Source organism: Haliotis rufescens, unplaced genomic scaffold (genome assembly GCF_023055435.1).
Source record: "Haliotis rufescens isolate VD_foot unplaced genomic scaffold, xgHalRufe1.0.p SCAF_3, whole genome shotgun sequence".
In the NCBI taxonomy this organism is placed as follows: Eukaryota; Metazoa; Mollusca; class Gastropoda; order Lepetellida; family Haliotidae; genus Haliotis; species Haliotis rufescens.
This window is the reverse complement of record NW_025964001.1, coordinates 50,275,025-50,292,584: the sequence shown is the minus strand read 5'-3', so window position 1 is coordinate 50,292,584 and position 17,560 is coordinate 50,275,025. Positions and strand designations below refer to the sequence as shown.

General features: G+C 42.8%; 1 protein-coding gene across 1 annotated transcript in view; it reads left to right on the top strand.

Moving 5' to 3' along the window:
- LOC124117818 (adhesion G protein-coupled receptor L3-like) overlaps positions 1-17,560 on the top strand; it is a 58,741-nt gene that overhangs the window by 31,374 nt on the left and 9,807 nt on the right. Inside the window, exons 16-17 of the mRNA XM_048403045.1 lie at positions 12,350-12,500; positions 13,354-13,420. Coding sequence (XP_048259002.1) covers positions 12,350-12,500; positions 13,354-13,420 — 218 coding nt within the window. The remainder of the gene's footprint in view (positions 1-12,349; positions 12,501-13,353; positions 13,421-17,560) is intronic.

Below are 17,560 nucleotides of genomic sequence, written 5' to 3'. Positions count from 1 at the left end.
CAGGTGGACCGATTTGGTGGAGGGAGTGTCATGGTGTGGGGAGCCATATCCTACACGGGTAGATCACAGTTATACATTGACTAAATTCTGCGTCTGATGACAGTAAAAAGGGCGTTCTGGACCGGAAGTCGGGGGAGTTGGGGGATTTTCATTATTTACAGATCATTGAAAGAGTGTGCGCCTACTGACATAACACCAGAGAATGAAGCTAAGGTATGGACAGAACAATATATTGACCCATTGAAAAAATCTGTAAAAACTAGGTGATCAAGTGAGACTCTCATTTGAAACATGTATTTCAAAGGGATTATCAAGAGAAATGGACAGAGGAGATTTTTATCTCCTGTGGATCGATATCAAGTTCACTTGTTTGCCAGACGCATCTATCCTAATAATTCTGATAGGTTCATGTCAGCATATGAATCAGCTGTCCAAAAGCCATATGGAAATCTAACCATTGACTTACGTCCTATCACGCTGGATGCAAACAGGTTACAGTCAAATATATTAGCCAGGTTAGATCAAGAGAAGCCTATACCAACATTGAGCTGGAATTAGAACAAGCCTGTAGTCGAGAGGTCGTCTAACACAAGCCAACAGTTCATACCAGAGACTGAACCTATAAGTCAGAGAACACCACATAGCACAGCTATAAAAGGGAAGCAGCCTGAACCTCCGCACCATTTCACACCAGAAACTCAAACGGAGAACATCTCCGAACTAGCTGAGAACACTGTGGAGTTAGAAGACGAGACCATGCCTTCCTGTGACGAGCGTGGTATTATGTTTGAAAACAATCATGACCTTCAACGTCATGTGAGAACCTGGTGCCCAGAGAATGAAGGGAACCCTTGAAGAAACGAGCTAAAGTGGATAACGCAAATAATGCAAACCACCATGATGATATTATGAGTCCAGTTGACGCACATAAACCTAATGAAGCTGATAAAGAGAGGGAAGTCAAAGGACTGGAATATATGTGGGAACAAACACTAAAGCACTGCCAAGATGATGTCTTTAAGTCAAGAGAGGAGTATGAAGATCAAGGAAAGAGTGAAAGATGGATTGAAAAGAAATTGACGAAGTGCTGGAAAGCTACTTTCCTTGAAAGGCTTGTGAAAGCTATCAGATATGTTGGCTACTTTGGAAATGGACCCATCTTCAAACCAATTCTAGAGAAAGTGAGGACTCAGCTAGATCCTGACACAGAAACAGAAGAATTGGATCGTAAAATCTCTCAGTGGATGAAACCAGTGGTCAAAGATATCCTCTCACATGTGGTCTTGTCACTGGCCGAAGATTTAGAACTGGTCAACCAATCTGATGATGACCAGGATAAGGATAATGATGATAAGGATATTTAATAATAATTAAACTCTTGTACATTAAAACATTTTTTCTGTAATTATGTGACTCTACATATCATATTGTTGTATGTATTGTACATATATAATAAAGTCATGTATACAAAAAATACTAGTTGAGTTATGATTTGAATGATAAAATCTTTTAGTATTTTATTTGAATTTACCTATCAGTTGAAATGTTAAGTCACCGAATCATATCATATTCTATTAGCATATGGGTCGAATTATCACATCACACTATTATCAACTGTGTACTCTAAATATTGATAAACACACAAACGCACCAGATACAGTTCAAACATTTATTCAACAATCATATTTTAATAGCAGTACATTTTATATCCATTGATTACAGCACAATATATTCCAACACAATGCATTTTATATATCATTTTCAATGCAATAAGACATATATAGAAGTATAATACATAATGAACAAACATAAATCATTGAGATGATATATTTGGGTATTTTCATGAGTCATGTAGCATCATATTCAAACAGAAGCTTTTACATCATAACATGGACATGGCTGTGTCAATTTATCTTAATACATCATACACACAAGGAATGAAATGGTTTCTAAGACTTGATTCTATAGTGTCCATGAGCTAACGTGTTTAACCCATCTTCCAAGACATACCTTTTGTCATCAAAGGGGGAAAGGCTAATTTTATTGATTTGAACAGTATAAAGCTGATGGTTACGACTTTGAATTTGGGTCATCTGGTGTCTAAATTGAGTATGCTTCATGAGACAATGTTTGTACTGTTCATGTCTTAATTGTCTCTTAATCACAGTTTTAGAAACTCCCTTGGCTCTTTGTTCCTCATTGATGACATAATCTATTATTTCATCAGTTTTCTCATCTTTCTCTGGGGCTTCAACATCATATGAATATAATTTAGGTCGAAGGCCGCAAAATGAAACCATGTGGTAACCTTCAGCTTCATCTATAAACTTGCCTAGGACTTTTTGGTTAGACTCTGAGTAGAGAGGGTGGGTTTTATGATAGTTTGAAGTATCAAACAACTCCATATGTTCTCCCATGTCAAAATAACACAATGAGTCTGTGTCAGTGAAACAGAGTTGGGCCTTGTCCCCGTACTTTGGTATGATAAAGTTATAATGAAAATCATACATGTGTATTTTTGAGAGATCCAAAATAGAAAAGCCTGCATACAGTGGTTGATTCAATTTTAATGTAGCCTTTTTCAAATGCACAGCAGCCAAATCAGAGAAAATTTTGAAAGCCTCAAAAGTAGGTTTAGCACACAGTTTCTTGAGGCGCTTGGCCGAGTTCACCAGTTCAACATTGACATGTTTGCGCACATTCATCATGCTACGGCCAAAACAAGAATTGTTGAGCAGTTAAAAAATGCTTTATCCGTTTCATTCTTATCTTCTTTACTTTTCTGTGTATTAAACTCAATGAACGGTTTGAACCAGGGCGATTGAGTGAATTGAATGGCTCTATGAATTTTGACGAGCTTTAATCCTTGAGATATATAAAACTTGTAAATTTCTATAGTGAATGACATACTTTTCTTTATCAAATAAATTGGGGATTAGCTTTTTTCAAGGTTTCCCTTTGATTTTCAATTCCTTTTTCAAGTTTTGAGAGTGAGGGGAGAACATTTCATGACTGACTACCATGGGTTCAGGGGCAAGGGGATAATCACTATGAGTGTCATGGAGGTTTGGGGGATACTCCAGATCTACCTTTAATATGTATCCCACATCTGCATTTTCATCTACATTCATAATGTCTAATGTCTCTAAGTCATCGGCAGACACCCATTGAAAATCGCGCTCGGGCAGTGGTTGTGACATTCCCCACCCATAGAGGTTATTGGCATCCCAATACATGAGATACTTTGATGGTTCTTCTGATTTATGTTCTATTGTCTTAAACTCAGGATTATTGGCTTCAGCATATTTCTTGGAAATCATTGAAATCCCTCCTCTGAGACCCTTTTCTATCATGGGATGCATGTCGTAGTCTGTTAACAATTCCAACTCGACATTTCCCATTTCAAGCATAGCATCCCATCCCATTCCGGGTAAAGTGTAATAATGAGCAGGGTCTAGGTCATAGAATTCCATGGAAGTGGCCCTAAAATTCTCAAATACATCAGCCAAAAGCAAAACGTCAATTTTCATATACAAGTCATGATACTCTCCCATGTTTTTCCACATGAAAAGTTGACCATACCTTGTTGGCATGATTATAGTCAGCATCGGATATATGACTATCTGTCAATGCACTAAAAAAATCTTCCTTCTTCGGAAGTTCAGCCAAGTTGAATTTACTTTCATCAGCCATGAAGTCATGCGGGTATACCCCTTTTCTCAGTAGAAGTTCAAATTGTCCATTATCAGATGTTTCCTGTTTTAGATGTTTGAATTTAGATTTGGTCTTCACCATGTCGACAATTCCAGATTCATCCCTGCAATCATTGTTCATGTTTTTGACTAGTTTGTCTAAGGGAGGTAAATAGAGCTTAAATATTTATCAACTACATAGCCTATCATAACTACAGAGACGGGCCTGGGTTCATTGACTGCTGAAGCTGACCTCCTTCATTGTATACCGCCTGGCGACGTGACCTCGTTTCACACTCACTGTATATGATAGAGGCTGTTTCACAAATACATTGCTTCACTGAAAACATAATTGGCACACAAAGCCCTACGCGATAAACCAGTCCATTCAAGCACGCTTTCATTGGCTGCAGGCGTGACATGTTGAGACACGCACGGCTAGGACTAACCCGTGTTATACACAAAGCGAGGTTCCCTTGTTTAGAGTTATATGGTTAGCCTCGTTTAACTATATCTTTCGTTAAATTCATGATCATTTCCACGCTTATTATTGTTTTCCCTTACACATATACATTTGATATATTGACTCAAGCAAAAACAGTTCAAGATTATGCTCATACACGATCGACACGTCACACATCTTTTTTGAGCACGAGGGCATTCCCCTGTTACTATAAATAATGAAAATCCCCCAATTCCCGGTCCAGAGCGCCCTTTTTACTATCAGCATTCCCCAACTCCCCCTACTTCCGGTCCAGAACGCCCTTTTTACTATCATCATCCCCCAACTCCCCCAACTACCGGTCCAGAACGCCCTTTTCACTCTCATCATCCCCCAACTCCCCCGACTTCCGGTCCAGAACGCCCTTTTTACTATCATCATGTGTCCTCACCTCCTCCCAACTTTGGACCGCCAGAGGGAGCTGCTCCAACATGACAACGCTCGGCCCCACACAGCACGTGCAACAGTTAATTTCCTTGTTAATGAGAACATCAATGCCCTTCCATGGCCGTCCAAATCGCCTGATCTCAACCCGATTGAACATATGTCGGACGAATTTGATCGACACGTCCGTCGTCACCAGCGTCCACACACACTGGCACAACTCGCCAAAGCCTTACAGGAGGAATGGCGAAGAATTCCCCACGAAAAAATCCGACGACTTGTGCAATCTGTGCCAAGGAGGTGTCGAGCAGTGACGGCTGCAAGAGGTGGTGTGGCCAGGTACTGACCATGACGCCCCCTTGTGGCTACACATGTGCAATGACTGAACTGAATTAATGCTGACAATGACGACAATGCTTTTGTCGATCACTCTGTCTAATTTCATTTGATTGTGTTCACGCATATTCTGTGTAGATACTGTTACATCCGCTTAATAAATATCCTTATTTTTAACTATGCATTTCTTTTCTGAAGAGTGTATGTCTTTCATATCACCAGTGCGTGTCTCTTTGTGCGAAGTATATATGCCATTGCCTCCTGTTGTATATATTCTATAACACCCTGTTGTATATATTCCATAGCACCCTGTTGGATAAATTCTATAACACCCTGTTGGATAAATTCTATAGCACCCTGTAGCCTCGTTGCCGCATGTTGCATTATATGTAGTTGCCCTTTGAATATATGCTGTGGTAACCTAATTGTATAGTTCATGTTTTATAAGTCATTGATCTCGGTGTCATCAATGGGTCCAACGTTTCACATGTGCTTGCAGGTGACAGAAAGTGTTGAACTGTCTCTGGAAGTGTTGACGCATATCGGATGTGCCGTCTCCATCACGTCGCTCATCGCTACCATCGTCGCCAACCTCTGGCTCAAGTACGTCAGTCACGAAGACATTTAGCTGCACTCAGTATATTACTCGCCCGTGAAGAGATCACCCGTTTAATATATACTAGCAACATAAAGAAACTGTGCACGGAGAAAATATATTCTGGATTGAAATACAACACAGCAAGAACAAAATGATGCAGACGCTGTAGCAGCTGAATGACCACCCTGTGCGTGAATCACAGCAGTGCATCAGCGACGCATGGAGTCCACCAAATGGGCATGGAAGGCCTGGGGAATGGCCTGCCATATCCTCCTCAAATCCTGTGCCAAGTCACGGACGTTGTCTAGAGGATGTGGAAGACGACGCAGACGGCGCTCCATTTCATCCCACACATGCTCTATTGGGGAGAGATCTGGAGAAACTGCAGGCCATGGCAGTAAAATGACATTGTTATGGTGAAGGAAATCCATTGCGACCCTAGCCGTGTGAGGACGAGCGTTGTCCTGTTGAAATGTCAATCCCGGGCCATGACGTTGCAGGAAAGGAATGACCACAGGCCTCAGAATCTGATCTCTGTAGCGATCACCGGTGAGGTTGCCCTGAACAACCACCAAAGGGGTTCGGTGCCGTGCTGTTATCCCACCCCAAATCATCACAGAGCCACCTCCAAAACGATTCCTCTCCACAATACAGTTGCGTGCATAACGTTCTCCCAAACGCCGGTAGACACGTTGGCGCCCGTCACTGTGGGAAATGTTGAACCTCGATTCATCTGTAAAGACAACATTTCTCCACCATATTCGAGGTTGGCGAACATGATTTCGACACCATCTTAGACGGTTGACTCGATGACGGTGTGTCAGGATGGGACGTATGGCAGGGCGTCGTGGTCGAATCCCGTACTGACGTAAACGATTCCTGACAGTGTTGGGATGGATACGGCGCAGTCCAGGAATTGTCTGGGACGTCGTTACTGCCGTTTGGACCTGTGTCGCAGATGTGTAACTCGAATCCATCTGTCCTGTCTTGGCGTCGTTACTCGGGGACGTCCTGAACGTGGGTGGTCGGCAACGTCATTTGTGTTCTGATAACGCCTCACCAATGCCGATATCGTGTTACGATGGCATTGGAAATGTGTTGCCACCTGTTGTTGCCTCATTCCCGCGCGGATCATTCCAATGGCTTCATGACGCTGTGCAGCTGTCAATCTTGGCATGATTTGCTGGTGATATGCTTGTGTCTGCGCCTGAGAAGTTTTGAATTTTTGAATGACCACAGATCATGCTTTCGAAAGTGACAGCGAGTTTTGAGTTGCACATGCTGTGTACAGCTGCACAGAATGCAGGTGCATCAATGACGTCATATCGCATGGCACGTGCATGAGCGTTTGAATGTCTGCAATAATTGCTGTGTTCAAACCTATATTTCATATATGGACGGTGTGCCCTTATATCTATATTTTCTCCGTGCACAGTTTCTTAATGTAGCTAGTATTATACATATTACACATTGTGTAATACTAAAGCGCGTGCTTATACACTGCGGGAACAAGTTTCAATAAAAAAATTATTTGCAGTTTACACGATATACAGCTTGTCCATTGTCCGACGTTCATACAGTTTGGCCCTCACTCTATGAAGGTTCATACTCCAATGAACTCACACAAAGTGAAAGTCAATTCCTAACTATTCAACAAATATTGAAAACTCCCAAAACCCCTGGGCTAATTCAACGACATTGCATGTAGAGATGATATATCTCTGACCCCAGCAATCCTGTTGCTAGGCTGACGTCACAGGGCATTGTTTCGCCGATGGATCTTGCAACAAAAATTCGCAAATTGCGTCATAGGGTATTGTGACGTAATTGTAAACTTTATGATGCAGGGTCCCGTTCCACAAGGCGATAGCAGCGCCTAAGTCTATGTGGCCTACCTTTAGAATACAGTACCACAAACTTTTCAAACACGTGACAATACCCTATGACGAAATGTGAAGTATGTGTTGCCAGTCACACCGGCGAAACAATGCCCTGTGACGTCAGGGGTCATCGAGTGTGCATAAGCTCCTCCCAGTGATCTCTCATCTCCACACGCAATTTCATTAAATACGCACAGCGGTATTGAGAGTTTTGAATATAGCCTGCGGCGGCGCATTTTTTAACAAGCGGTAGTTTACGGAAGCACTTTTATTTTTTATTTATTTTTTACTTCCTTTTTTCTCGTACCACACTTTTCTGTCACAAAAATCACCCGACGAATTATTAAATACCATGTCATTCATGCGTACACGCGAGTTCGACGTCTGACGTTTGACGCCTGGAGCCGTTTTCAGTTCGCGCCATATCGGCTCATTCCTCACCACTCGGTATCTTGTAGATTACGGAATGGGACGAGTGTGTCAAATGGCATAGGGATCATCGTAAGTGTCCGTAGACTAAAGTCACGAGACACCATGCCTTCCCGTAATCTTCGTAAGTCACCTATTCGACACTTTTCGTTCAGTTCCGCAAAGTCGTAGGCATGACTAGGTAAATTCGAACACAAATCACAGTGTGGACGTAGCTCAGTCGGTTAGCTGTCGGGCTAACAATCCGAAGGTCGCGAGTACGCGTCCGACGGATTCTCACAAAAACTGGTTGCTTGTCTTTGAGACATGTGACCTACAGCAGAGATCATCCTCACGAGAAGTTGTGGTACGGTATTCTCAAGGTGCTTTTAGAATACAGTACCCAAACATTTTTCAAACACGTGACAATACCCTATGACGTCATTTGAAGTATTTTGTTGCCAGTCACACCGGCGAAACAATGCAACAAATATTCAAAACTCTCAACATCGCTAGGCGTGTTCAATGACATTACGCGTTGAGATGATAGATCACTGGGAAGAGCTTATGCACACGCGATGACCCCTGACGTCACAGTGACTTTTATTTTCAATATATTTTTTATTTCGTTTATGTCGTAATTCAAGTGGATAAAAAGATGATAAATGGGAACTGTCAATTCCTTATTTTTATTATTATGCACAGGAATGCAGTTTGTTAGGTATAGTATATTGGCGCTGAACACATCTAAATGTCGCCGGTGTTAGTGTAGGTTACCCTTCGTAAGTGTCCGTCACCTATTCGACCCTTTTCGTTCAGTCCCGTAACGGCGTAGGCATGACTAGGTACAATTGCACATAATTTGACAGTGTGGACGTAGTTCAGTCGGTTAGCTATCGGGCTAACAGTCCGAAGGTCGCGTGTTCGCGTCCGATGGATTCCTACAAAATATTGTTGCTTGTCTTTGAGATATCGGATGTGATCTTCTGCAGAATGGTGCTTCCTGACATACAACATAAGGTTTGAATTACTTGAATAAAAATTATTAAGACTGTTGGTTTTCCAGGGCCTAGCTCTATTCTATTTAAAGAAAATTCCCCTATGCCCTGGTATGACAGACCACCACGGACTTTGTCACTGTGTCACTGACAAGAGACACAACCTCGGCAACAGAGTTAAAACTAAACGCATGTACGTATTGATTGGAAAAATATAATCTACCAAGGTCAAGACGATTATTTTTATTTTCCCTACAGGTTAAACTCCGAGCGAGTCGTTCTCCTGATTAATCTGTCGGCTTCCCTCATTCTGGCTCAGGTGGTCTTCGTGGCCGGCGCAGGGGCAACACAGAACAGGGTGATAACTGTTGCCATGACTGATGTCATTCCGTAGATAAGGAACATAACGCTTTGTCAGCTTGATGTGGGAGGAGAGTAAATGTGACTCAGACCGGAAACCCTCAAGCAGTGGGTTTAACTGTCAAAGGTTAATAATCGCTACACGACTTTTGGGAATCGATAAAACAATTAGAGATCCTTGTAATGTTAACGGACGCAACTCTGCACGACGAGCTGCGGCGCCTCAACATACTAGGCCATCCTCGGCCCCTGCACAGATGGAGAAATAGACATAACTCGATTTAATAAAGCTTCACCAATGTTTCAGAAAGTGAAGAATGATTATGATTATGAGCCTTGGTTTGCGATAAGCACCATATCCGTGCTGTGTGTCCTCAAATCTAATGGCCGATGAGTCAGAATCTCTATCTGGTGCTATTAGATTTCCCCTGGCTCCAGCGCTCGAAATAGACGTCGGCCCGTAGGCCCGTGGCCGATAGATTCATTTTTCTGGAAGATAGTTTTATATTTCAGCAGACCCTTTAATACGGTGTTGCGTGTATTTTAAGCTGTAAACATAGTAAATGAATCATAACACTGAGATTGCTTGGTTAAAAAAGGGTCCAGCTTGAAAGTACTCCACTCAACACCGCAGGCCGGTGTACCGGCCACACTGTAGCCACGTCAAAATAATATTTAGTTTCATGAACCTTCCTGTCATATCATTCATTTCTAACAATTGCAAAACTTATATCTAAGTTGCTATTTCCATCGTTTCGTGCGTGCGTGTAATGCAAGTCAAATGACATCTTGGCATTTTTCGCCTCGATTGTTAGGCTTCGACATGATGTTGAATACCAAAATATACTGAACCGCAAAAGAAGTACACCATGGATAGATATATGAGAAACCTTATTTGTCCAAACACTGTAAACATACTTTGAGACATATTAAAAAGATACAACTTGGTAAAACTGATCATCAAGGTTGAAATTAAAGTGTCAAATGTTCTGAAAGTGAAACACAACACTAGTCTCTGAGAAAATAGCATCACAAGTCAGCATCTCGTGTGTCCGCCATGTGCATTGATGACTGCCGTGCAACCTCGATACATAGAAAGGATGAGGCGGTTGATGAATGCCATAGGTACTTGATCCCACACTCTGAGGAACGCCTAACGCAGTTCAGCTGCAGGTATCGACCTTGGTCGGACGTCATTCAGTCGTCTTTGAATCTCGTCCCACAGTTGCTCAATGAGATTTAAATCGGGATTGAGGGCAGATTACTGCATGGTTCTGATGCCATTCTGCTGGAGGAAGTCTCTTGTTTTTCTCGCAGTGTTGGCACGGGCGTTATCATGCTGAAACTCGTGGTTGCGGCGACGTGCCAAATGAGGTATGGCTTGTGGTCTCAAGACTTGATCAATGTACCGAGCTGCTGTGACACCATTGCCTCTCCCTGGACCGATTTTCTGGAAGACAACAGGTCCGACCCTCTGTGCTAGACCAATTCCACCCCTAACCATGATGCTCGGACCACCCCACGAGTCTCTCTCAACAACACAAGCATCCGAATAACGTTCCCCACGGCGTCGCCACACTCTCTGCCATCTGCTGATGAGATACAGTAACGGCTCTCGTCTGAGAAGAGGACTCTTCTCCACTGCTGGTGGCACCAATACTGGTGCTGTGTTGCCCACTGAAGACGGTCCCGGCGATGACGTGGTGTCAGAATGGGTCCTCGGTGTGGCCTGTGACAGTGGAGGTGTCTGCTCGTCAATCGTCGACGCACGGTGTCCGCACTAATGTGTCGCTGGTGTGTCCCCATGGTCTGTCGAGCAGTTTCCGCAGCAGTAACAAAGCGATCTTGAAAATGCTGTCGCACAATCCGACGATCCTGACGATCTGGTGACCTTTGGCCTTCCACTTTGTGGTCGGTCATCTGTATTGTTTCATGCAATGTTACTTGGGGTGACGTTTCTTTTGCGGTTCAGTATATATGCATGAGAAATCTTTGTCACAGGCCGTAACCTTGCACCATAGTTTAAGCATAGGTCGCGGTTTCCCGCTTAAAACGTTCAAAATAACACGATGTCATGTGCTTGATTTTGATAAATCACGATCCTAATATTAGATTAGGTTAAATGCGTCAATACAAACCAATCCTATCCAATACAATCGCATGTTACAACAATGAAAATTTAAAAGAGAAATGTTAGTGGATAGCTCTATTATGAAATCTGAAAATTGCCGAAAATCGCAATACTTTTCGCTTCCTTGGTGCCTTATATGGACACTATGAATGTGTTAGCTTATTTATTTTTTATTAAAAACGAACTAAATTAAGTTATAAAAGCATTATTTAAATAATGTGATAAACATAACTTTCATATTGATAAACAGTAGAATTAGACCTTTCAAATGGTGTATGGCATGTAGCAGATACATGTATTTCACAAGCTGATAATTTCCTTGATAAACATAGGCTTCATCTTTCACCACAGTCTCTGGGAATTCGGTGTGGTAGCAGTAAAAGATTCTGGTTGACTGGTTGTTTCGTAATCGTATTGCAAGGGTATGTCTCCCTGCTTCAGCTAAAATGTTTAGGCCTACAGTATTTCCACGGGGCCTACAGTTTTATAAATGTGCTGGCCCTTAAGGCACTCAAGTTACTCTGCTAAATTTCAGTCACTGCCTGGCTCCTTCCCAAAAAATCGACAATAGCGCTAATACTCTAACTTTAGACATGCTTTAACATTGACGTATATTAGTGGTGGCGCTTGTAGCACCACCATATGTAATATGTGAGTTGACTCCAAAGACCTCTGCTTCAACCGTTTGGTGTTCTTTTCAGTAATGAAAGTAGTTTGCACGTAATAAATGAACTGACAGATTAACCAGTTGCGTCAATGTCTCATCCTTGATTATGCAGAGTATTACATCGTCATTCTATTGTGATAAATGCCCTGGGTTCCGTTGTACAAAACAACCTTAGTGCTACACCTGTCGTAAGTCTATGTTAAGGTATGGGGGTTACGATCACCTTAGCGCTAAGATCGCTTTGTACAACGGCACCCAGGACCCGTGTGTCAAAGCTTCGTCATGAATCTGATTCGAATGACTCATGTGCAAATGCAATTATGTGTGAATGGAGATATAATACACTGGCTATTCGAGCCTGGTTTTGTATGTGACTACTGGTCCCTGTTTCAGTCGGTGTGTCGGGTGATCGCCTGCCTCCTGCACTACTTCTACCTCACCGTCTTCTCCCTCATGCTGGCGGAGGGACTGCAGCTCTACATGAAGCTCTACCTCGCCTTCAAGAAGGACATTAAGATCACAGTGTGTCTGGTGTTGGGATGGAGTGAGTAATAGATACGTGATGTGGTATACGCCACAGGGAGCTGAGAATGCAAAAGGAACGTATACTGTTGAACTGATTGTATGAAATGAGATCTCTACGACTTATTATCCCACCACAACGATTGGCATCTTTACCAAGATCTAAGTGAATGAGGGGTTGAATGGTATTTTACACCATAGTTAGCATTATTCCAGATAATTACGTCAGACTGAAAATACAAAGAACGTTTGGACCAAGCAAACCTGTTGTTGGCAGCATGAACACGATCCACGACGTCGGGGAGGATGGCCGCACTAATCGGACACACTAGTAAACACCAGGTCCGATCCTCAGGACTAGTTTTCTGTAATATGGCGTCCTATTTGACCTTGTGGTCTTCAAAGTTTAACTCAAACCTTCTGTGCAATATACTCTTCTTTGGTTACGCATAAAACTATGATAAACGTATTGCACGGTCCTACCCGAGAGGCCACGGAGTAGCTTGGTGGATAAAACGTTCGTAGTCACGACGTGAAGCCAATTTACATTCCCCATTATAATAGGAACAAAGTGTGAAGCCCATTCCTGGGTGCCGTTGTACAAAGCAATCTTAGCGCTTCAGTGATCGTAACTCCCATACCTTAGGACAGTCGTAGTGCTAAGATTGTTTTGTACAACGGCACCCTGGTGATGTTGCTAAAATATTGCTTGAATATTATTTGGATATTGCGTAATGCTTGAATATTGCTAAAAGCGGCGTGAAGCCAAACGCATTCTCTCGCTGCTGCACTGACCCGTCCTGTGTGAAACAATGTCGTGTTTGCATGGACTAATTTGCAGACGGGTAGTGATGTTGATACTGACGCTGTTCCAGGTCTCCCGTTGTTGTTGGTGGGGCTAGCAGTGGGTGTTGACCCGGATGGTTATGGAACTTCTTACAGGTTGGTGTGGATAGTTATCAGACCGTTGCCATAGTTACCAGAGGAGAGTTACTGTGACTGGATATCATCTAGGGCGTACAACATGATGACAGTGTCTTCTGGTTTCGGGCGAGTTTCTTTGGAAATGTATGAATTATTGACAGTCATCACTCTAATGACTTTGCAGATTATTCGACATAACTGGTCAATCAGAGGTTTTAAATTACAATAAGATACATCTGATTTTGCGATCGTTGTACACAACGTTGAGCTTTGATGTTTTGCGGAGAGACATTTTAGAATCTGTTCTTTATGAAGGTTGATTGATAAGTTCTCACATAGAAGGCATTGCGTAACAGTGAAATATTTTGTTATGGACATCCCTCGTCTCAACTATCAATTTCTCAAAAGAATCTGTACTGAAATAGCCATGATGTGGAACAACTGATATATTTTTAAGCGGACGTCCACCACTGATAGTTAAATATGGAGATGGTTTCAAAGAAGACATGTGCTGACTATCATGGGAGAAACATCTGAATACGTGATGGTTACGAGTGTCGGTTTTATCTGTTATTTAATCGAGGACAAACATCCTTGTCAACGGTTTTCCTATTTCTTATACGGCCGCTCAGGGGCCTTGTGGATTCTCAGGTCATACCAAAATACGTCAAAAGACGGTACATGTTGTTACCCCGCCTGGCACTTGGCATAAGGACTGGTCGGCTCTTTCAGTAACTGTATCTGAGTGGGGTATCAATGTTAAACTGCTTCTCAGTGAGGTAGCACTGTAACATCGACATTAGTCCGGACTAGTACAAGCAGCCACATGCTCCTCGCTATATATACATAGTTATATAAATATCAAACAATAGTTATCATTGTGTATAATTCTAAGAAAACTACCTCTATTACATCATAGCCATAAATTCCTGTTTATGCTGAGAACCACACTACAAATGTTCTATAAATTTTCAACAGACGTCCTCTTCACTGCCAACATATCTAATAGTTATGAGGGAAACCCTATCCCTCGCCAGGGGCGCCACTGCAGATATTTTGGGAGGTGGGAGGGATTAATTCCTGATGTAATAGAGGTAGTATTCATAGAATTATACACAATGATAACTATTGTTTGATAATTCTTGTGAATACCCTACCTCTATTACATCATAGCCAGTATACACCAGAGGGACCGGTGGGATCTGGTATCTAGCATCCCTTAGATATTTGGCTTTGTGAAGTGGTAACCCCAGGATTGTATGCCAAAAGGAGCCAAACGGAATATGTCTAATAGTCTACTTACAAGGCTAGACATAGTGAAAAAACAAGCGTCATATAATGGGTATAATATCCATGTATATAGCCACCAATGTGATACTTAGACATATTATGACGTCACTTCCCGTGATGACGTCATATGTGACGTCACTTCCGGTTGTCATTCAATGCCCACGTCTGTGGTATATGTCTTCTATGATCTCTTATCACTTTATGACGTTGTTTTCCGTTATGCCCTTTTAGATAGTGATATCTTTTTGTATGTTGACGTTAGTCCGGCGCGAGGTCTCCCATGACGTCACTTCCGGTGGTAGTACATCATACATCCTAGATTATCATTTAGAAACCGTATATCACTTAATCCTACGATCTCTGATTTCAGTGTTGCAACTTGACTTGTCTACTATACAATAGCAAACTAAGAACAAAGGTCAACTTGGCCTGAGTTCATGAGGTATTCTGAAATCTTCACACACACACACACACACACACACACACACTTACACACACACACACACACACACACACACACACACACACACACACACACACACACACACACACACACTTTCCCCCTTTCTCGAAAAGAGGGGGGTACAAGGTTACTTGGAGACTATCACCTGGGTTGCCACCAAGGGTCCAAGTGTGTATACTCCATCCAGATCGGTCTGTATGTCTCGTAATTAAAAGTTTGAGAACATGTTATGGGACTTCCACTGGCAGCTAGCTACGACTTGTTCAATGGATGCTGTATTCCATGTGGCTAGACTTATTGCAAGGGCTCTGATCTCGTGAGGCCTGCAGCTTCCCCAAGTTTGCGGGGAGACTTGTGCCAGTTTATAGCTATCTGCGATAACCGATCTGAGCCATCCCGCTACAGTACCCTTTGTTATGTCCTTTTCTGCGAGGATTTCTCTGCTTTCTGTTGGGTGGAGTTGCTGTAATGAAGTATCTCAAGGCTCTTATGGGACAAAGTAATCTGTCCGGATACTTTTACTTAAGGCTGGTATTGTGTATTGCCTGTGTCCGAGTGGGCCGAAAGTTGACGACTGGTTTTGGGCAATAAATTCTGGAAGTGATCTGAACGACACTGATTTCCGTTCTTGGGTATGAGTTACAGTGGAAATGTCAATAGCGTGCAATTCTGATACACGAGCCGCAGTGGCCATGGCTAGGAGACGTGCGGTCTTCCTGGAAAATAATAGTAATGTCGCACTACTCATTGGTTCATAAGGTGGTTTCATCAATGCTGACAATACTATGGATAGATCCCATTTTGGAATTATAGGTGGTATTTTAATGTCCTCCAGTGCAAAGGACTTCATGAGTCGATTCAGTACTCGGTGGGTACCTATAGATAGGCCATCGTGTTGTAATACAGATGCCAGGGCGGATCTATAGCCTTCGATAGTGCCATGTCGTAATTTCTTGTCGTTTCTGAGATTATCTTCGTTATCTCCACGTTTAAATGATTTCTCATTCTCCACTAGACAAACTTGTCCCATCTGTTATTGTATAGGGCAGATGATGCTGGTCTCCATGAGCTTGCCACTCTTCTTGCAGCTGATTTAGAGTAACCGGCGGCTTGCATCTTATTCGAGATAACTTCCAAGCGTGAAGGTGGAGATTGTCGAGGCGGCCGTAAAATATGACCGTTTTCGGTTGTCTCAGTAAATCGTGACGTGACGGGAGTTTCAGAGGTTCTTCCCCTAGGAGAGGTAGTAAGCTTGGAAACCAAGCCCTGTTTGGCCATGCCGGGGATATGAGAATTATGACACAGTCTGTCTCCTCTATTTTCTTCAGTACTCTGTCTAGAAGAGCCCATGGGGGGAATGCGTACGCAAACATTCCCTCCCATTCCATAGAGAGAGCGTCGACCTGGAGAGCTAGCGGGTCTAGTACAGGGCTAACGAAGACTGAAAGTTTGTTGAGACATGTGGCGAATAGATCTAGGTTTGGAGTATCCCATAGGCAGGTTATCCACTTGAATATTTCGGGATGTAGTGACCATTCCGTGGGTACTATCTTGTTTTTTCGGGGTTAGGTAATGTGCTAGGATATTTAGCTTGCCCGGTATGTCTTGCTTCGATCCTGCCACTCACTGAGTCTACCAAGGCAAATAAACGTGTAACCTCCTTCAGGAAAGGCTGAGACTGTGTGCCCCCTTGGTGCAGTATGTTAGCGACCACGGTCGATTTGTCTGTAGCGATCTTTACTGACGAGTGGTGCAGACGATCTTGCCATGCTTCTAGAGCTAGATATATCGCTCTCATTTCTAGACAATTGATGCGTAACTCCTTTTCTTGGGAGGACCATTTTCCCTGTATGGTAACATCGTCCATATGGGCACCCCAACCCTCTCCTGATGCATCTGTGTAGAGTTGATGTAGGGGGGTGGGATATGAGAGTGGAATACCTGGCATGACATTTTGACGAGTTAGCCACCAATGAAGTTCTGAGATTTTAACTTGTGGAGGTTGAATTAAGACTTCCAGCTCTAGGTCGTTGGTGGTATTCATTCAATTCTGCAGGGCTCGTAATTGTAGTCTGCCTCTGTAGGTTAGATTTTGGATAGATGTGAGCGTGCCGAGGCAAGACATCCACCAGCGTCTCGATTTGATTGGCTGATCGAGTGCGCTTGTTATCATGTGCTCTACTCTTGCATATCTGTCCTTTGGAGGTACTAATATACCCTTGTCGAGTAGAAATCTTGCGCCGATGTAGGTGATGTCCTGTGTGGGTACTAATTCTGATTTTGAGGGTGAACCAGGAATCCTAAGTGTGTTAATAGTTGAATAAGGCACACTGTATTTATTCTGATTTGCGATTTGTCCTGATCGGCCGATAGGAAATCGTCTATGTATCCGTGTAGCCTTATGA